Source organism: Rattus norvegicus, chromosome 1 (genome assembly GCF_021556685.1).
Source record: "Rattus norvegicus strain SHRSP/BbbUtx chromosome 1, alternate assembly SHRSP_T2T, whole genome shotgun sequence".
NCBI classification, from domain to species: domain Eukaryota; kingdom Metazoa; phylum Chordata; class Mammalia; order Rodentia; family Muridae; genus Rattus; species Rattus norvegicus.
The window spans coordinates 239,363,918-239,385,942 of record NC_141534.1 but is presented as its reverse complement, the minus strand read 5'-3'; the positions used below and the strand labels follow the sequence as shown (position 1 = coordinate 239,385,942).

General features: G+C 45.3%; 1 protein-coding gene across 2 annotated transcripts in view; it reads right to left on the bottom strand.

The window, feature by feature from the left end:
* Slc1a1 (solute carrier family 1 member 1) overlaps positions 1-22,025 on the bottom strand; it is an 81,146-nt gene that overhangs the window by 15,419 nt on the left and 43,702 nt on the right. For both annotated transcript variants that reach the window (NM_013032.3, XM_087634993.1), the window contains 5 exon segments: positions 745-840; positions 2,117-2,159; positions 3,471-3,585; positions 4,889-4,981; positions 20,724-20,864. In NM_013032.3, the coding sequence (NP_037164.3) occupies positions 745-840; positions 2,117-2,159; positions 3,471-3,585; positions 4,889-4,981; positions 20,724-20,864 (488 nt within the window).

Here is a 22,025-nt window from a genome sequence, read left to right as displayed (position 1 = left end):
GAACTGAAGCACAATATGCCAGACTCAGAAACATTGCATGTTTCTTATACACAGACTCTAGACAGAAAGGTCTGTGGGGCTGGGCCTTAGCTTAGTGGGAGAGTCGCACACACATACAAATACGTATATGAGTGTAAGATCTTAGGGAGGGCAGACAGAGAAGATAATAGGGGTGACTCTGGGCAAAGTGCACAAAAGTGTGAGAGGACCAATAACTTCAGCCATTATTGAGAGAGAGAGAGAGAGAGAGAGAGAGAGAGAGAGAGAGAGAGAGAGAGAAGCTGGGGAAATAGCTCAAGGGTAGAGTACTTGCCTGGCATACAGGAGGCCCAGGGTTCAATCCCCAGTACCCCTCACCACTCACACACTCACATACAGAGCAAGTCAAAGAGATCCTCAGTGCAGGACAAAATGAAATAAAAACAGAAACCCAAACCACCCAAATGCACAAAAGGAAATTAGAGTGGAATGAAACATAGACCAAAATGGATGATGGATGTCTGTTTACTGAGTGAAAACCAAAATGGAAAGATGTATTGTAACCTCATCCAACCTCCGTGTGGAACTGAGATACTGTGGATGACTCAGTTCTGTGCCACTCCTGAGGGACTGTGAAAGATTGTAAGTGTCGATTTTAGGGCTGTGGACATTTTTGGAGAGGTGGTAAACTCAGAAATGTGAATTCTGTGCATCGTGAAGACTGACACATGCATGCTGGGGAGGGGTGTGGGTGGCAGACCATACCTCAGACATTGTTGTCATGGCCGTGGTGACAGACACCTCTGTCTGGTTCCCCCCAGGATCGCTGGCAGGCTTCACTTCTTCACGCTTGGTTTTGTACTGCACACGGGAGGAAAACAAAGGAATACAAAGTAAAAAGGGGATTTTTTTTCTTTTTCAGCATTAGAGGCTACACCACACGGATGTCATTTTAGCCAAATAACTGTTCTACTGACGGTGCTTCTGTGGCTTCTAGTTTTTGAGGATCCTTCCCAGAAGGAACCGGGACTAGAATTGTGATCTAAATATCCAAACCCCAGACTCCCTCATTCAGTAATACCATAGCGCTCTCGCACTTTCATGGTCGGGAAAATGGATGGAGAAATACTGTGAAATGAAGCAGGTTCTATCTGTAGGTGCTTCCACAGCCAGGGAGATTCCTGCCAATCACTTGTTTTTATAAACTGATCGTTTTTAATCTGGAAAAATAACCTTAGTGCTTTGATAAGAATAATCCAGATGACTAACACACTCAGAGAAAGGTGTAACTGGGCGGCTATGTCCAAATCAACAGTTCCTCCAGGCTACGGAGTGAGAGCGAGTTCTGTTGACTCTCTCCCTTCAGCCCTGTTGGGTTCCTGTGAGGCTTCAATCATGGTGGATTGAGAAAAAGCTACTCTATTATGGTACTAGAAAGAAATGGCCCCCACACAGGATCTCTGCCAATTCTGAGCCCTACAAATGGCTACTGTGGCTGGGCTGCAAAGGCACCTTTTAAATAGAGGTGGCTCTGTTTCTGGTGGGGCTGTGGAGAGCAATGCTCTTGCCATCTTTATTCGTGTATACAGGGGTCTCTGTCCGTGTAATTTATGCAAATGAATACAGCAGTTTGTGATTGACTCGGCTGCTTTAAGGAGCCCGTATAAACAGAAAAGGATTTTTCAGGGGCGTGCAGACAATGATAAACATTCATGAGAGAAGACATCTGATACACCCGTGCCTCTGCTGCAGAGAACCAGCATGGGGCACCAGCATGGGGCACCAGCATGGGGCACCCACTGGTTAAGGAAAAGAGCCAGCTCTGGGTGGGCTGGCCACCATGGAGTCAGTTAGACATCGATGGTCACCAAGAGAGGGATGGGAAGAAGAGACGGAGAGTTCTTCTGTCCACTGCTTGCATATGTGGGGAGTCCAAGTTCTTTAGGAGTGTAACACAGCATGCATTTCACTACACCCCAAAAGGCAGGAGTCATCTGAACCCCACTGTTCACTGCTGTACTTTATGCTGTTGGCTTTGATGGACTAATGCCATTGCTTGGGTCATAGCTGAAAATGAAGTCGCAGTGGGTCATAGGAACAGAGGAGCAACTCAAAGGAGCAAAGCCATCAGTGTTACCTGCTGAAAACAGGCTTGGACCAGGTTCTCAGGGAACATGTTCCTGTTGGAGACACGGAAAACAGGCTTATATCAGGGAAACGCGCTTTGGGTTGTTCAATTCTGTCTGTCAGTGGGATTGAGAAGAGCAGAGCATGGGTTCTCTGATTTCTCTTCTGGCTTCTGCTTTGCAGAGTATCCCTTACATTAAGATTAATCTCTCTTCCTGAGTCCCTTGCAGTCAACCATGTCTCCTTGTCAACTCCACCTGACAGACTCCCTAAGTGACACGCTTGCTGTTCTTGGGGAAATGCTGTGCTGGCAGATGGACGCTCACGGTCGAGAGAGTTGTTTGACTGTCTGTACCGTTCCACTTTTATAACAGTCTGTTGTATTTCTCCCTGAATCCTTAAATTCCAGTTGCAATTCTATCGTAATTACCAAATCAAATATGTAAATCAATGAAATACCAAAAAAGTGTGAATCCTATAAATAACTAAATTACATGCTCTGGAGACTCAAGAACCCCAAGGGAACCCCAAACTGCCCATATGTACATATCCTGTAACTTTTTTTTAAACATGTGTTTCTGCTTGAATTGATACTTTCAGTTTACTAATTGTTTGTAGTGCTGACTACTTTAGAAAAGAGGGTTTCTCTGCACAACAAAAACACGAGGGGCTGGGGATTTAGCTCAGTGGTAGAGTGCTTGCCTAGCAAGCGCAAGACCCTGGGTTTGGTCCCCAGCTCTGAAAAAAAGAAAAAAAAAAAAAAACCACGAAACTTCTCCAAGTAACCTTCAGAACTGACCACCCAGTTCTGCCCAGTGTCTTTCTGTCAAGGACATTTCCTGCATCTCTGTCTATCCTAGGTCCTACAATGGACCCTGTTTTATCCATGACTTTCTGAACTACGCCTGGCAAGTAGAAAGTCCTTGCTCTGTAACATGTAGGATTTGTGGCAAACTGAGATGCATGAACTTTACAAATTATTAAAAATGTTAAGACATTGGATGGGGGGGGTGGTTAAGTGGGTATAAAGTGCTTGTTGCATACGTGTAAGGATCTGAGTTCAAATCCCCAACACCCATATTTATAATCTCAGTGCTTATATGGCAAAAACGGAGGCAGATACAGGAGAGTCCAGAAGCTCGAGGGGCAGCTGCCCTGGCATATACAGCGCGCAGCCAACAGAAAGATGCTGTCTCAAATAAGGCTGAAGGGCTAACGGCTGAAGCTGTCTTCTGACCTCCACTATGTATACTACATAACACGCACATACAAATATTAAGACATCAGAGGATTAAATCACCCAAGGGACCTTGTGCACCTATACAGATGGCACATCCAGGAAGTCACCCACTGGCAAGACTCACCTGATCAGATCCAACATGGCGTCCACAGTGCTGACTTCAGGGGTTTTGCCTGTCCTGTTGATTTCATTCACTTTCTGAGTGACACCAGGCTTGATGCTCACAACTAACACAATACCTGTAACCAAGAACAGTAGTCGCAGAGAATTAAAACCTTGCAGGGCATCTGGTGTCCCTGGGTGGCCTTTGGAGAACCAGTTGACAAGGTGGTGCAGGCAGTCCTGTGACATGGAAGGCCTGAGTCCCCAACAAGACACTAAGGCCTCCGTAGACAGGCCTTGATTACCTGGAACGCTCTGACGAGGGGTGGAATGAAGACACAAGGTGGGAGTTCAGGGAGGGATGGCTGAGCTTGCTGCTGGGAACTGTCCACAGCACCTGACTACACAACTGGAGACTATGTTAGCACTGAGCTCATGGGCTGTACGAGCAGCCATGGGCAGTTATAGGAGAGACCTGGGTACCAGAGATGGAGGGGAGCAAAGAAGAGAAAGCATCCTCCAGCTAATTTTCACTCCTCCTCTAGGAGGAAGGAATGCTAAGGGAAGGGGGTAGGGCCTTGGGATGTAGACGGGTCGGCCTTCTGCTGCTGGGTCTTCTCCATCAGCAATGAGAGTATGAATCATGGTCTCCCAATAAGTATCATCTTGTTCTCTTTTTGCTGTTTCCCCTTTATGTCTGTTTTTCCCAGGGATCTTTGAGAAAGAAGCAGCTTTGGTTTACAGCAGGGTTCAGCTCCCTGCTCCCCAACCCTGGCCCTTTGGCTGAGTACCTCTAAAACTGCCCCACAGCCAATCACGTATCAGTTCATCAAAGTGGGCCACAGAGGTCAAGCCAGCTGCAGTATCTGGGAACCCTTCTCTCCTTTTCCTTATTCTGGGGATTCTTTTGAAACTGTTGCACGGGTTACAAAGGCAGGACCAGGTTTTTACCACAAATCCATGCTAATGATGATGGGGACAGCCCGTCCTCTTATTAGCATGCCTTCCCTTCTTCTGCCTGGAAAGGGTGCTAGCTGTTAGCTTTCAGTACTGTGAAATGCAACGAGGTCTGACCTTTCTAGAACTGTCTTCTAATTATATTCTATTGCTTTAGGCTAATTATCTGGCTTAAAATAATATAAACTCTTGGCCTTACTTCTTTCTACCCAGTGATACTGACAGGGCCCAGAAATGTCACTTTCTCTCCGTTTCTTACCAGAGAATTTGACACACAGGGACTGTGGTCAAAATTCTGTTGGTATTGGATTTCATTCACATAAAAGGTGTTACAAAGACTCAAAGGCAGAAGGCCCAGAATAATTTGACAGTATTATTTTCTGGCTAAAAAAAAAATGTGCACTTTAAAAAGCCCAATTACTTTGTGAATACAAAGTTACAATTACAAAGAGGGACAAGGAAGGTGTCAGAAATAAGCATCACCTAGGATTACAGCAATGACGGTGGTGGAGAAATAATATACTACAGCACGAAGACCAATTTTTCCAGATACGTTGGAATCCAGTGCAGCGACACCTGAAAGGAGACGGAAGATGGAGAAAGTCAGTTACAGTAAAAAGACAGATTTCCTGCACTAGGGACTCCAATAAAGAGCTGGCGCCTTCTTTGCAGCTACGAGATGCATCTCACGAGATGAGACTTATTAGATGCAGCAAACATCAAAATTACAAGTGAAGAATTCAGAAGTGGGAGCCCAGTGGGGCACAAACTACTTATCCAGCTTATTTCCATGGTCTCTGGTTTTCTTGGGGTTGGGTGTAAGAAAAGGTCTCCCTTCCACAGAGAGGTATGAGCTTGGTCAGGATCTTTACACAATACCACCCAAGAATTCCTCCTTTGGAATTCAGTACTGAGGAACCATGTTTCTTGAGCCAAGTTAATTATCTTATTGTACACTGACACTCATGCACATCATAATTTTGTCTCTGTCTTTTCGATCAGGAGGCTCAAGCTGAAAGGATAACTTCTCCCTTTGATAATTAAGGTACTAGATATTGATCACCCACCCCTGTCCACAAACATATTTCATCTCACTATCTATAGTTAACATTCTAGTAAATGTTCTTCCAATTTTCCTTCTCAAAGTTTAGTGAACATAGGCAATTTTATAGTCAACTAAAGGAATGGTCTTCACTGTCACATACTTACCCTAAGGACAATTTTAATGGATACATGACTGTCTGACATATGGCTGGACTATAATGTGTTTTATTGGTCTTAGTTGGACTTTAGATTGTCTCTGAACCTAATACAATAATAAGCCATGGTAATTTATTATCCACCCTGCCTAGCATATTTCCCACTTCTCAGTCATGATTTCCAAACTGTTTCTAGGTGAACAAATGTATTATATACATTTGCTACTGTGAGATACTTCGAAAATCTGACTGAAAGGATACAATGATTTCCATAGCACTGGAGAGTTAATGGACACATTGTTAGATCCACTTTCAACCAGTCTTAGTTACCAATGAAATAATCAAATGTTGCTAGTCTTTTTTTTTTTTTTTTTTTTGGTTCTTTTTTTCGGAGCTGGGGACCGAACCCCGGGCCTTGCGCTTCCTAGGTAAGTGCTCTACCACTGAGCTAAATCCCCAGCCCCAAATGTTGCTAGTCTTAAGAGGTTTGTCTGAAAGGTGGCTGTATTGAAAATAGAAAAAGCACCCATCTCTGTTAGAAACACATTCCCTCTATCAGAGACACTGCCGTGGGTGAAGCCAATTGGTGTTCCCTAGCTGAGTTTCTGGGAGGAAGATGGGACAGATTGAGAAACTTTCCAGCAAGCTGTCATTTGGAGGTTTCAAATTCTAGCCTGCCCGATTTCCAAGCTGAGAATCCTATTTAAAGCCAAAGGAACACCAGAGAACGTGATTTTGTATTTTAACATGCATCGTCCCGCAACTGTGTGCAAAGCCTAGAGTTCAGGGCAGCAGAAGAAGGGAAGAGGCAGTCACAGGGCAACTTCAAAGAGAAGGAATTGGAGCTGAATGGCAGCAGGATGCACAGGTTGCTATCAGAAGCATTCCTCATACTATGAGAGGCCTATCTAGTTTCCTAAGTGACTAGAAGATGGTGCTCCTCATATTTCCTGGTATATCTCATATTTAGGAAAACTGTACAAAGCTGTCATTGCTGTTGGGATGACAGAATTTCTCACTCTAACCACTGTGGGTTTTTTTACTTTTTTTTTTTTTTCTTTTTTCTTTTTTTCGGAGCTGGGGACCGAACCCAGGGCCTTGCGCTTGCTAGGCAAGTGCTCTACCGCTGAGCTAAATCCCCAACCCCTTTTTTTACTTTTTTTATTGACTCCTTGTAATTTCACATCATGCACCCCAATCCCATTCATCTCCCTGCCCCCTCATATCTGCCCTTCCCCCAAAGGAACCTCCCCCAAAGGAAACAAACAAAGTAATAAAACCAACTGTACTGGCTGGTCTTGTGTGTCAACTTGACACAAACTGGAGTTATCACAGGGAAAGGAGCCTCCATTGAGGAAAAGTCTCCATGAGACCCAGCTGTAAGGTATTTTCTCAATTAGTGATTAAGCGGGGAGGGCCCAGCACACTGTGGGTGGTGCCATCCCTGGGCTGATGGTCTTGGGTTCTATAAGAAAGCAGGCTGAGCAAGCCAGGGGAAGCAAGCCAGTGAGTAACATCCCTCCATGGCCTCTGCATCAGCTCCTGCCTCCTGACCTCCTTGAGTTCCAGTCCTGACTTCCTTCGGTGATGAACAGCAATGTGGAAGTGTAAGCTGAATAAACCCTTTCCTCCCCAACTTGCTTCTTGGTCATGATGTTTATACAGGAATAGAAACCCTGACTAAGACACAAACCAACCAGGCTGGAGAGGTGGCTCAGTGGGCAAGAGCTCTTCCAGAGGTCCTGAGTTCAAGTCCCAGCAACCACATGGTGGCTCCCAACCATCTGTAATGAAATCCGATGCCCTCCTATGGTGTGTCTGAGGACAGTGAGAGTGTACTCACGTATCTACAATAAATAAGTAAAATCTTAAAAAAAAAAAGACACCAACCAACCAACCAACAACAGAAAGCACGTTGCCATGGAAGCTGCCCTGTGTCCCACAGTACACCCCCTTGTCCACAGTTTTCCTTGCAAGTGTTAACTCACTGGTGTGATTTGAGGCCTCTGACCTGATATCCCATCAATCCTTGGTCCTCACCAGGACTCCTTTCTTAATCTTGTTGTTGCCCTGTGTCATGGAGATCCTGCAGCTTTGGACCTGCAGGACTGGACCCTTCATGTGCTCTAGAAGTTCATAGATGGGGTAGATGTTGGAGTGGGTGAACTCAGAGCCCTGAATCTGGCCCCTGATGAGCCCACCAGCTGTCCTGCACTAGGTATCACCAGGACCACCTCTCCCATTTTGCCCAGGTGAGGGGCAGGGACAATTCTCTTGATCTCCAGAGCCAACACCACCAGGGCCAACCATGTTGGGTGCAGGGCCCACTGTGGTGAGGGGTAGGACCAGCTCACCGGCCTGGTGCAGGTGGCCTGGATAGGCACTAAACACTGTTCTTTAATCTGTGGGCTGCCCGCCTGGAAGCGAGTATTTGGAAAGAAGGTCTCTGGCCTCTTCAGCACCCACCCAAGATGATGTTAAGGGTCCATTTACACATCTCTAGAGCAAGACAATAGTCCTCACACCCTAGAAGTCTCTTTTGGGTAGAAAAATGGAGATAGGTGTGCTGAGGAGAAATTATTTCCTGACAGTAAGGCAACCAAAAGCAGCAATTGCAACAGTAAAACAAACAAAACAAACAAAAACAAAAACAAAAAAACAAACCAAAATACTCAAGATAGCTAAAGGCCACAATTCAAAAATGAATGATCTTGCTTTATAAAAAATAGTACTTGCACTTTACAAGAGTTTCAATGTGGTTATGTCTTAAGCTTTGTTGTGTGTGAGGGATTGAGTTAATTTTCACCAGGAAAATTTTGTTCCCCTCCCCTAAATTGTGCTCTGCTTAAATATGCCTAAAATAAACTACTCTGGGTCAGACTCTCGAAGTTTGAACCAACATCAGGTACTGAGTTGTACTGAACAAGTTTCCTTCTTGCCTGCCTTGGATCAAGACTCTGCTGACTGTGGTCTTTGCAGACACACACCCCCAAGATGGGGCCCTCTCCTCCCTGGTTCTTCTGCTTCCCAGGAGATGAACTACCTCTCACCACCAGGAGTTCAGTGCCTCAGCTTGGACTTCAGGGCTCAACTGGAAACAAAGGGCGTTTTAATAATGGGATCATTGGTGGAAATATCTTAGCATCCCGAGTAGGAGCAGCAACTCTCTTGTGACTACCCTTAAGAAGAAATTTGTTCCCATTCCTCTCATAGGCCTCAGTCTTTGCTTCCCAGTCAGCCAAAAACCAACCATCAAAACTTTCTATATGGTTTATTCTCTACCATTATAACATAAAAAGGGGAGTCTATCACAGCCCCCCAATTCAGGCTTTTGGAAAACTACAATGAGTCATTGGGGGAACTTGGTGATTACTCTATATAGACAGAAGGGAGATTGGAAAGCAACTGTATCTTCAAAACTATTACAGAAGTGAAGATGGGATTTAATAGTTATGAAATGTCTATCTGGAGAATATGAATTCCTCCCATCTATAGAAGATGAAGGCGGTGCTGGAAACACACTGCCTTGAGTTGTGACCACACATTGAACATGGAGGTCCTTAACTCTCATTTTAATTCAGCAAGGTGGGCGTTATTAACCCATTTTTATAGAGGATAAAACTTTGGCTCAGATGTGCTAAGCAGCATGCCGCTATGCTATCGAAGTTAAGTGGCGAGCTAGGCTCTCAACTCAGATTTGACCCCAAAGGTCACATTCCTCTACACCATGACACATTAACCCCTTCCATGTGCTATAAAATTCCAGACCAGCTCTGCACAGTGGTCCTTCCTGTGCCGTAGAAGTTGTATTTATGTTATCCACTGAAGTAGCCTCAAGCTACATCTGGCTATCGAGTGCAAGGCAGGTGTCTAGAATTTTAGTTAATTGAAATTAACCCCATAAAAATAACCATATCTGACTAATGACTACCACATATTTGGACAACACAGTGTAATCTCTACACATTACCAGACTGCTGAGCATTAAGTAGGCGCTCAGTCATGTCAAGGGAACAAGCTTCAGACTTAACTCTATCAAGGAAACCCCCTGAAGCCTCTCCTTGCCATCACAGGGACAGTAGAGAAGATTCGACAATAAGCTGCACTCTTTTGCATACAGGTTCCCTACTCTTTTGAGTCCTGAGCCCTCTTCTTCCCTAGGTTGGCAGTGCAGTGAATAAAGTCCTCTAAGGATGCTCGTACACTGAGCTTTCCACATGACAGGAAGAGCCAAACTGTTATAGGTTATCCCTAGGTACCGATAGCCTGTTTCCAAGGTCCACTGGGTGAGCAGTACAGCGGCGAGTGGGCAGGCTCCTCAGAAAGGTCCTACACAAAGTGTCCTGGTTCTGTTCCCAGGGCAGCCAATGAAAATAAAAATGCCCACGAAAGATCATGTTTAGCCTCTAGGTGTCCCTCAACTTTTGCACCCAGTGCCCAAGAGTCACTTAGACATTAGTTTTGTAATTCCCACCGCATGATATTTATTTACTACGGTTTAGACAGGCCAGCTAGATCTGTGGCAGGTTAGAAGGTGTCATAAGAATGAAAGGCTTCCTGATGCCCTGGAGCAGAGCCCTCATAAAAGCTGGAGGTGTCACCAGGCAAAGGGCACCAGGACAGACATGATAGAACTGGATGGAAGACAAGCCTAGGGCAGGCTCACTCTTGATGGCCAGAGACAGTTTTGAGGCTGTGGCCTGGAAACAGGGATAGAGCTCAAGGCTGTCCTTAGAAGTTAAGGGTACCTGCTGGCTCTTTATTTTAGGAAAAAGGCACTTTTTTTATTTACCTCTGGGAGGCTGTGAGGAGTGAGCTGGGGATGCTGGCTCCGGGCCATCAGAACAATCATCTGAACTTTTTATAACTGCACTACAACGGAAGCAGGGTGGGCTAAACAATAGCAGGCTTTAAAAATAAACATCCGAGGCAAGCGCCTCCTCAGAGTCTGGGACCAAGTGCCACCACCTGGAAATGAAGTTTTCAGGACAATCTCTGTACCTGATGGTCAAGGTGTCAGGATGAACTCTCTCTGTTGCCAGGCATTCTAGCGCTCCAGGATTCTGAATGGACACAAGGCAGTGCTGCACAGGAGTTAGCCCACTGTGGGTGAGTATAGCTGTCACCAGCCAAGAGGCCAGTTGAAATAAGCATGGGTTTTGCTCCCAAACTCGATTTTCTCAACATAGTGCACTTTAAAAGCCCGAATCTCCTGCAAGTTGATAGGGAGGAGCAAACTGACCGACATGGCTTTGCGCCACCTATGAGGATTAGAGCTGGTAGTGGTTGGTGATGTGTCTCTGAGCGACGTAACACACTTCATAGGCATACTCACGTCCATTCACGATCATTAAATATATCCTTTAAAACATCAAAATGTCACACTCCAATATAATCTCCCAGTGGTGTTGAAGACAAAAGAGTAAGAATCCTTACCCTAGAGGGTGAGACCCCCACAGGCATCTCCAGCCTGTGTGTGTCCCTGCAGACTGAGTACATCCCTCCCCTGGCCTCTTCTCCAACAGACCAAACTCCTCAAAGCTTCCGGTCATTCCCTGCCTCCCCAGCTGCTTCTCCCCACTCCTCATCTGGCTTTTAGGTCCTTTCCTTGGGGTCCTTCTCTGATCTCCAAGTCCATGCATGGTATCCTGCGCCTTTTGTGTATTACTTACAAATAAAAATAAACCCAATAGTTTCTCAATCTCTCTCTCTCTGTGTCTGTCTGTCTGTCTCTCAATGTGTACACACGTGCATGTTTTAGAGGGTGATTAACATTTTTATGTGACGTTGTCTACCCCAGCCTTCTGGGCAGCAGAATGTTCTAGAATGGAATTCATCTGATTCATCTGTTCCAGGTGCTGTCCTGTGATTTATGTGATCTTGGGAAAATGGTTTAATCTTGTTCCAACCTCCGGTTTCCTTATCTCTACAGATGGAGATAAGCGGGGACTACTTTACTACTTCTTAAGGTTGCAACAAGGAGTAAACAAACATGTTCCCATTTTTAAAATGGTGAAACAATTTTTTTTTATTCTCTAGGGAAAAGAGGGCTGGAGACAGTCACATTTTGTTAATCTAGGACTCTGGCGATCTCAGCTATCAAGATGAATACGTCTGGGATAGAAAAAGGGAAGAGTCAGAGGGAGTATGTCTGTGCCTCACCTGTGGCATCTGCATTTCTCACATACAAAGAACTCCCTTAGAAAGGGTTGTGACAGAACTACACTATTCTTGAAGTTAACAAGATAAACTCATCCTCAGATGGCCTTAAAGAAGAGTCGCTCTGCAGTCCGTGCCATCTGGTCTATAGTTGGTGGCTTAAAGCCTATCAGGAAACAGGGTGTGGGCCCGGGTAGATGGTTCAGTGGCTAAAGGGCTTGCTACACAAACTTCAGGAGTGGAGTCTGGATCCTTAGCACCCACAAGAAAAGCTAGGTGTGACAGTACCAGTCTATAACCCCAAATCAGGTAGGGAAGGTAGGAGGGTGCTAGGATCTTGCCGGTCAGCCAGTCTAGATGAAATGTAAAGTTCTAGGTTCAGTTTCGGACTCTGTCTCCAAAAACACATGTAAAATGATAGAGGAAAACACCTAATACTGACCTGTGGGTGCATGCACACATGCACGTACACACACACACACACACACACACACACACATGCACACACACAGAGCGGATAAGGTTCTTCAGCAAGACCAGTGCTGTTAGAGTCTCTTCAGCACCGCAGAATATAACAGCATGGTGGTTGTGGCCAGCTGTTGGGAAGACCCCAAAGTTCTTCTCAAGGCTAACCATTGAATGAATGCCTTCAACACAGAGTAGAGGAACTGAAGAACTCAGCTGTTCCCTCCCAGTGTCCACACAGATGCTTTTACAGCAACAGCTAGCACACAGCTCAGTGGATGATTTTCATTTCATAACACAACTGTATCTCCCCCCTTTGCAGCTCTGAATTCTACACGGTTGGTAGCAAAGGCTCTTACGTAGAACTTGTTTTATGCTGGCGAATGTTCCAAGCTGCGAACAGAGTCTTTTACTGTTGGTTGCACTTCTTGGATGGCAGGTAACCTTCCTGCCGTCACGTGTGTTCAACTGAATCCTAGTACTGACCATTGTAACTTCTGGCCAATCCACGGACCTTCGAGAAACCGCTAACAAAAAGCACCTGGACAGGGTTTTTACAGTTGACCACCAGTGATACAGCTAAGGTTTCAGAGTTCATGGCAGAATCCATGTTGAAAGCCAGGCAGTGGGGCTCCCATGTCTGACTCTCCCGTTAACCCACGAGGCACTTGCTCCAGGTGTCCAGTGGCAGATGGAGGTCATTGTGGCACTCTCCTCCTGACTCTGCGGGCTTGTCAGGGACCTTAGTGAGTTATATGAAGTCCTGTGTGCACTTTCCCACTTTGCTGCTCTCTCCCCCATGCTTCTAGAACTCTGATTAATAACTCAACTTCTATCCTGAGTAACTATAGTGTCTTTCATTCCCTTCTGCATCCCTTATCTCTTGATTCCTGCCCTTCCTCCAAGAGCCCTCCTTATATTGCTCTCCCACATTACTCCCAGAAAAGCATCTTGATGCCTCTTTTTCATTAGGCTAGGCCTTAACTTTATATATTGTATATGTACCACAGAGCCTGGCCCACTGAAAACAGAATGAGTTAGCGGTCTTCTCGGTCCATACTTTGAGAATATTGGGGAGACTCCAATTACACCTTCCTTTGCAGGAATTTCTTATAGTCGAACTTATATAGCCGAGTCCTCCTATCACCCGAAGGCCTGCTCACTTGTGCTAGACACTCTGGGGCTCAGCGTCTTAGGAAGAGACTGAAGTGGGGTCATTTATCTGCCACTTTTCACTTTGTTACTACTGTACAAGCAGCACACCCATGGAAAGGTTATGGCTTTTATAAGATGCGTCCCTTTCCTTGTGAGAAATTCATTACAGGACTCAAACTAATATAGTGAATCCTCTGGCTTCAAAGCTCTGCCCTTGATCTCTGAGAGGTTTAGGTCATGTTTATACAGCTGCCTAGGCTCACTGCCAAGTTCCCAACCAAGGGTGGGAGACGGAAGGGGGGACATTTAAAATGCAGGTAGAGCTGTGGGCTCTGGTGTTATTCACTGACTTTAGTGTGTTGGTCTACATCTTTGCCTTCTCCAACAACAGGGCTTTCGTTCAGTCTCTAAACCATCCTGAAATAGTGATTTCATTAAAAAGCTGGGTGGAATAAACTCTTGACGTTCCGGGGAAAGCACACATGCTTGCTTTCTTCCTGATGGTCTCATTCAAGCTCAGCCACCTGTGTTTACAAGCAGAGGCTTCTAGCGAATACCGAACTGTACAACTAAGTGGTACATGCATCTTCCAGGCTTTTCAGCATGGGAACACCCAGACCTGGCTAACGAGAGACCTTGGTTCCATGAACAGGGAATTCACCCTCTTTTTCTTCCCCCTACATGGAAAATGTTAGCATTTAATTTAACCTCCAAAGTGGCTTCAAGGCACCAGAACACAGAAACCTCCAACACCCCTAATCTTCCCTTCAGCTCTTCTGCTGAAGACTTTGGCCTCACGATGACAGGTTGCTTAGGGAGCTTCCCCTTCCCCAGAACTCGGTAGTAGCCTGATCGAACAACATCAATGATGGGAGCAGCTCCAGTCTTGGTTTTTTGCTGCATTGACCCGTGTCTGCTTGCTCACCAACGGCCATAATTTATCCAGGTTGACAGTCGAGCAGAAGAAGCTCCAGTTCCTCTTCAAGTAGTAATGCCTCGTACCAACTTTTCCAGAGTAACCCGGATGATATTTGTCAAAGTTGATCCTGTGGTGATTGCCTCCAGCATTCCCGCGACCTCCTCGGTGCTTGCAGGTAAGCGACCGTGGCTGTGGCTCACGTGACTCCGGAGTTTATGGGTCTTCCTCAGTCTGGTTGGCATGGTGGTGGGGGAAAAGAAAGAGGGAGGAGCCCACAAAGTCTCACGAGATAGAAGGCGCGGGAGTGGGACTAATGCTGGAATTCACTCTCTTTCTGAGTGCGTTTGCTTTCTCATTACATTTCATACAGTTGGGGTTGATACACACTTGGACTGAGAGGTGTCTGGCATGATTCTTTCCACTGCCCGTAAGACTGTTTCCAGCACACAGTAGGCCACGAGTAGATGAATATAGTCTTATGAGAATGTAGACTTTGAGTCTGTTCAGTTTTGGTGTGCGGAAAATGCCTTTTAATTAAGCTTGCAGATAAAAAGGATGCCTTCACCAGACAAAGCAACCTGATGTATAATGTTTACAAGATTCGGTGTAAACCGTGGGGCTCCTCAGATCCTTCAGCCCATACCCTGTTCTCTTCTATCTTTGACAGCATCTTTTCGAGATATTAATCAATCTTTTTTTATACAGGGCCTTATGTAGCCCAAATTAGCCTCGAAATCATTGTTGGTGTCACTATGTAGCTAAGGATGGCCTTGCATTTCTGATCCTCCTCACACGTGCTGGGATTACAGGCTTGCGTTTCTATACCTGCTGTAAAACCATAAAGTCAATGAAGGCCTCAAGTTTTTTTTCCTTGTTAAAGAGTAATGGAAAAGGAGGGGTTTCTCTTCATGGTGTAGGGCAAACCGGAAACACTTTGCAGTTGTAATGTAGAAGTCAGTGTAGCAATCACTTTATAATCTATAGCGATATTTTTGAACTCTGAGACCATATCCCTGTGATCTCGAGAATCTCACCACAGATTCACACCCAGCCACCCAACCAGTGTCACCTGACACTGATATTCTTTGACACATGAAGGGCAGACCGTTTGTATTGACATATGTCCTGCTCAGGAAATGAGCTTAGTTCTGGGATTCACACACAGTGGCCTGGAGAGAAAAGCGGGGAAAGAAGGTTGTTTTCTCGGCTTGGCATCAACTTGAGCCATTCGCTGGGGACGTTTCCTGACTTGCCAGACATGCTCTTGTGTGTTGCTGGCATTTGCAGAAAAGGAGCCTCTCCCTGATCTGGGGCAAGAAACATCCGCAGAAGCCAACATCGATCTGATTCACGCCGGGCTGGACATTCTCCAGAATCTACTGGCTGGATAGCCAAACACACAGCAGGTACTCAGGTTAAGTACTTTGATGGGGCTCACAATGACCAACCCTTCAAGGCGAGAAAGGTGGATGGTCTCCAGTGACACACATTACAGGAAGAGGACGCATTTCCTGGGACAGGAAGTCTGTGAAGTGATGAAGTCATTCCTTATCAGGAGTTGTGTGTTAGGCTGAGGTGTGCCATGTTGGAATGCTTTCACAGGGAGGCATAAGTGTCACCATCTTGAAGGCATGCTGGCTAAGAGGAGGGAAGCCCTGTTGAGGAGCACGGACACTAAATAGCCCTTTTGGGGAGTGGCTGGATACTAGGGTCTCGACTGCTTCTGGTTATGCCTATGTCCTTGGCAACTCTCTGTCCTTATCCACTCTATGGAGAATTGTTGAGCCCCTCGATTGGAAGGGGGAACCTTTTTGGGAATCAGTGTGTGGTGGCAGCCATAGCAGACAGCAGGGGCCCCAGCTCGGCCTAATGGAGCACAATCACAACCTGGATAGCAGCTAGGAACATGCAGGAGACTGTGACTCAGAATCTCAAAGTGGGGTGGGAAGAGTTGACCTTTTCTTGTGCTAGTGGAGGGAGGCTGCAGCCATCAGACTTAATGTATTGGAGAAACGTAACCGAGATATAAACCTGTGGTTGTGGAGAGACCCGGTCCCGAGTTTTCCCAGAGCCACAGTTTTCAGGCAGGCTCGTCGTTTCTCCCCCAGTTTTTTTCTGCTGGTTTGATAAAATTTGGCTTAGGAATGGACACTTTCAAAGGGCATAAGCACACATCTTCACCGTGGCAGGAAGGTGCTCTTTCTTCAGGATGTAAATCATGGTGACACTTCCTGCCTTCTATGCCTCCCGGTCTCTGAAAAATGCGGTCATTATACCATGGCTCCCTCTTCTATTCTAAGGCAACTTTGAGATCCTATGTCGTCAGTTCATGTCTACACAGTTCCATGTGCATCCTGTGCACACGCCTGTGTATCATTATCATCTCCTGACTACTATGTGGTCACCCCACACCATGTAATATCAAGTTTGCTAAATTCAAACGTCCTCGATAAGTAAGCTTTCATAACCACACATCACCAAGAAGGATGCTTGATGTTAAAAATAAAAACAGCTATAAAATGTGCACTTTGGTTCCACAGAGACGCTGGTGGCAGATTAGGGTTTGGTTTGGTTGTTTTCCCTGCAGGAGGCTCACTCTATTAGTCTGGGGTTCGAGTCTTAGCAGCTCTTCCTGTCTACCTATTCCCAGAGAACTGATTCAACCCTACTCCCAGCTCCCAGCTTCCCCGACACTACCTCCCTCGGCCCTGTCCAATTGTGTGTGTGTGTGTGTGAATGTGTGTGTGTGAGTGTGTGTGAGTGTGTGTGTGAGTGTGAGTGTGTGTGAGTGTGTGTGTGAGTGTGTGTGTGAGTGTGAGTGTGTGTGAGTGTGTGTGTGAGTGTGTGTGAGTGTGTGAGTGTGAGTGTGTGGGGGGTGTGAGTGTGAGTGTGTGTGAGTGTGTGTGGGTGTGTGTGAGTGTGAGTGTGTGAGTGTGTGTGTGAGTGTGTGTGAGTGTGTGTGAGTGTGTGTGGGGGGTGTGAGTGTGAGTGTGAGTGTGTGTGTGAGTGTGTATGTGAGTGTGTGTGAGTGTGTGTGAGTGTGTATGTGAGTGTGTGTCTGTGAGTGTGTGTGTGTGAGTGTGTGTGAGTGTGAGTGTGTGAGTGTGTGAGTGTGTGAGTGTGAATGTGTGAGTGTGTGTGAGTGTGAGTGTGCGTGAGTGTGTGAGTGTGAGTGAGTGTGTGTGAGTGTGTGTGAGTGTGAGTGAGTGTGTGTGAGAGTGTGTGTGAGTGTGTGTGGGTGTGTGTGAGTGTGAGTGTGTATGTGAGTGTGTGTGTGAGTGAGTGTGAGTGAGTGTGTGTGTGTGTGAGTGTGTATGTGAGTGTGTGTCTGTGAGTGTGTGTGAGTGTGTGTGTGAGTGTGTGTGAGTGTGTGTGTGAGTGAGTGTGTATGAGTGTGTGTGAGAGTGTGTGTGTGTGTGTGTGTGTGTGTGTGTGTGTGTATCACTCCCATCAGGAATGGATCAGGGTGTTGTCCCAGGGATGCATGCTGGGCTCTCATAAGAAACACTGGCATGCCAGGGTAAACGTAGCCTTGCTCTGTCAGGGAGAAGAGGGAGGGCAGGGAAGGAAGCAGGGGAACAGCAGAGGCAAAGTCTGAAGACAGAGAAGAACTCATCCACTCTCCGGTTCCTTCTTAAGCAACAGGAAATACAAAACAAGAGGAAGAAACATCTCAAAAACAGTACATGTTCACCCCCAAAATGTGAAGAAAGCACAGTGGGTTGGATTTTATTTCTATTCTTGTTGAGAGCTGTCAATCTCTGAGTTGTGGGTCAACTATTAAAAATGCAAATGCAGCGTAATGAAGTCAGGGCTGCCACAGTGTCGCCGGTGTTGCATGATTTGTTTCATTCCTTTGTTCTGTGCCAAACTGGGAACACTATCACAGGCCGTTCGGTTTGTATCCAAGCAGGCCCTTAACAATTGCTACATGCTACCTCACCTGTGTAACACACATTCTCACCCTTTAGCACCACTGTGAACATCTTATACCTGAGTCTTGGTCTCTATGAATATAATCTGTCAAGAACTACTAGATGGAAATGTCAGAACATGCTCCCTGCTGCTTCCCAGAGTGTTTCTAAGTTGATATGGCAACGGGAAAGGTATACATGAGTCTGTTTCCCCGCATTCCTGCCAACACTGTCCCCACTGACCTGGCAAGTAGAAACACAAATGTGGCATGGCCCTCTCAGGCCTGCTTTTGCTCCTGTCCCTCAAATCTTTGACACTTCATTGTTTCGCATTAAAAGACCGAAGAGTGTGTTTGCTCCTGGCTGTTGGTGAAGGGAACGTGGGAAGATACAGGCCACAGCTATGGGATACTGTGGGGACAGAAATGGGTTACTGATGGAATTCAAGAGCTGTAAGTTCTTTCCTGAGTTATTTACTGCCAAGAATGATACTGTTCAAATATACACCAGTATAGAAGTAGTATATTCAGACATATTTTACCTTTTTTCTAAACCTTGGCTCACTATATGAATTTGGGGCTTGCTGTTTATTCTGGATCATTCATATATATATATATATAATCTTATATATATGATTTATTTATTTTTTATGTATATTAGTACACCATTGCTGTTTTCAGCCACACCAGAAGAGGGCGTCTTCAGATCCCATTACAGATGATTGTGAGCCACCATGTGGTTGCTGGGAATTGAACTCAGGACCTCTGGAAGAACAATCAGTGATCTTAACCGCTGAGCCACCTCTCCAGCTCCAGATTTAACTTTCCTCATAAAGCAAAAGAATCAAACCATGTCACACATCATATAGCTTATAAGCTTTGTATAGATGCATGCAAAATGTTCTCCCCCCCCCAATACACATGTACACACACACTCTCTCACACAAACAAAATGTGAATATTTTTGTTGAGAGAGAAGCCCAAGAATTCATACTGTCTAAAAGAGTACAAGATTCAATTTAAGAATCTTTGATAGGGAGAAAATTCTGTTATAACTGCAGTGCTTAAAGGGAGGGGCCAGGCAGAACGTTGGTGGCTTTGGTGTCCTCAAATGCATTGGTGCCAGCTGAATTGAATAGCTGTCTCTTGCTCCAGGACATGATGTGGGGAAACATGAGTCCGGTGTTTGCAGATTTGATTTTTTTAATGCTAGAAATATGGCTGTTTATAAGAACTCTCCCAAACTTTAAACGCTTTCAATAATTTGAATAAGCAAACATTATAGGAGACAAATGATGGTTCTTCTGTTCTCCCACCCTCAGGCTACTAGATTTAAAAGCAACTGATACCTTTAAACATAATTAAACCCATAAATAAAAGTAATTAAATATTCTCTATAGGTTTCTAATAAACCAAGAACACCAAGACCACTTCAGAAAAATGGTCCCGTGGGGCTGTGGTCTGACTGGACTTTGAGAATAGGCAAATGTGACAGCTTTTCAGAAAATGATGAGGACAGCAAATCCCGACACCCCATGGCCACCTCTAATATCAGGACTCAATAGACTGAGCCTTTGCCATACCAGTGCAGAAGAGGGTTCTGGAAGGAGGACATGTCGAGACTCCTAATTGGAGAGTTACATAAAACCTTCCCCTTTCAAGCCCATGACACTAGAAACTTCATGCCATGTTTTACCAAGTGCCAGAATTAAGTCGGTGTACAAAGCCCAGAATGCACACAGCTGCCTACCAACTCCACATACATAGCATTTAAAAACACCGGTTAATCTCCACATAAGAATGCTCGTGGCTGTGTGAGGGAACTCTGCAACATAACGATTTGAAAGCAAAAGAACATTTCCAAAGCCAACCGCATTGTAAGTGCAGACTTTAAAGTACTAGTCTTCTAGACTAGGATGCAAACCCCACTGAAAGCTTGCCCATAGCTCTTGGCAGCTGACACCATGGCCTGTCTGTAGCTAATGCTGAGCTCGGTGGAGGAGTGGAAGTGGGCGAGGAGCCAGGAGGAGAGGCGCCCTCAGGGTAGCTGCACAGAGGTTAATAGGCAAAAGAGCTAGAGCTGGGACCCAAAGGAGCCAGCAACTGAAAATATGATCAAAATTGACAACTGCATTTTTCCTGAGGTCACAAGCTGACATTTCCATGGGCAAACACGCATTTCCCCCCCTTCTGTGCCCTAGATAGAGTTTTATTCATAATACGTCTAAAAACAGCATCTTGCTCACAAGGCCTCACACGTTGGACGAATGTAGGTTTGAGCTGTGGTCAACAGTGCCAGAGGGACACAGTAAAGCAACGGCACTTTGAGAATCCCACCACATTTCAAGTCAAGGAAATGCGCTTTGCAAATGAGGGCTCCATGCATGTGTGTGTGCGCGCGCACGCATGCCAATATGATGCATTTAATGCATTTTGATTTTTCCATAATTAGTAAAGAACAAGCCAGGTTCTCGCGCACTCCTTAAATGATCAGAGAACACAAGGTACCTGTGATCATGCTGGATATAATCAGTGGCAGAATGACGAGCTTCAGCATCCGCATCAGAATTTCTCCAGGAAACGCAAAGTAGAATTTATCCAGATTCGAGAGCTCACTGTGTCCTCGAACCAAGACTCCTACCACGATGCCTAAGAAAAACGGGAAAGAAAGGGGAAACGTTTTCAGTTCTCTTGCATATCATCTGATGGAAAAGTACTGCAGGGCGCAAATTTCAAAGGCAAGAAAAGCTGCTTAGACGATCTCTCTCAAACTATAAAGTTTAGAATCCAAAAGGTAAGGAGTAGGAAGCATACATTGAAAAATATAAAAAACAATATTCTTCACACGGAGGATTTTGTTTTCATTTCCTTCTCAGTTCGCTCTAGTAGAACGACCCATCATCAAAGACCACCATGGAAAGGAGAAGATTCACCATCATCACACCTCTTGCCCTCCTTGCCTCTGTTTTCTCTCCCTCTGTAGGGCAGAACAGCAAGTATAGGTATGGTGCGTGCTCAGTTAGTCTGGGAGTCACGCATGCTCAGTAAGTCTGGGTGTTGCGCATGCTCAGTAAATGCACTAAAAACTAAGCCACATCCTCAGTTCCCACACGCATAATCTTTTGCAAACCACCATAATTCTTTTTACAGGTCACCTTATATTTTATCCATAGGAGAGAACCTATACATGTTTTATAATTCGTATATATTTGCATTTTTCTCAAACATGATTTTTATAAAAAAAAAATTGGGGGGCTGGAGAGATGGTTCAGTGGTTAAGAACATTTGCTCTTCTTGCAGAGGACCCAGGCTCTGTTCTCAGCGCCCACCTGTAACTCCAGTTTTGAGGGAGCTGACTTCATCTCACCGCCTCAGGCATCTGCGTGCACATGGTGTCTACACACACACACACACACACACACACACACACACACACACACGTAAATAAATCTTTTAAAAGATAAATTTTAAGGGAAACATCTCTGTTTATGCAGCTTTTATCATTTTAATGGGAAAAATAGCTTTTGCTTGGTTTTTAGACAAAGTCTCTTTGCGGATTCCAGCTGGCTTCGACCTTGCCGTCTTCCTGCCTTAGTGCTGAGACTATAATCGTATACCCTCATAGCTAACAAATTCACTATTACCTTGACAGGTACCATGTTTTAGAGCACTGATGTTGTCTAAGGCTTTTAATTAGTCTAGTTATTTCTAAGAAAGGACATGCTTAAATCTATCAAATCAAGAGTACATTATAAAAGAATTGTATTTTTATTTTTAATTATTGTGTGTATATCTGCTCGTGTGTGTGTG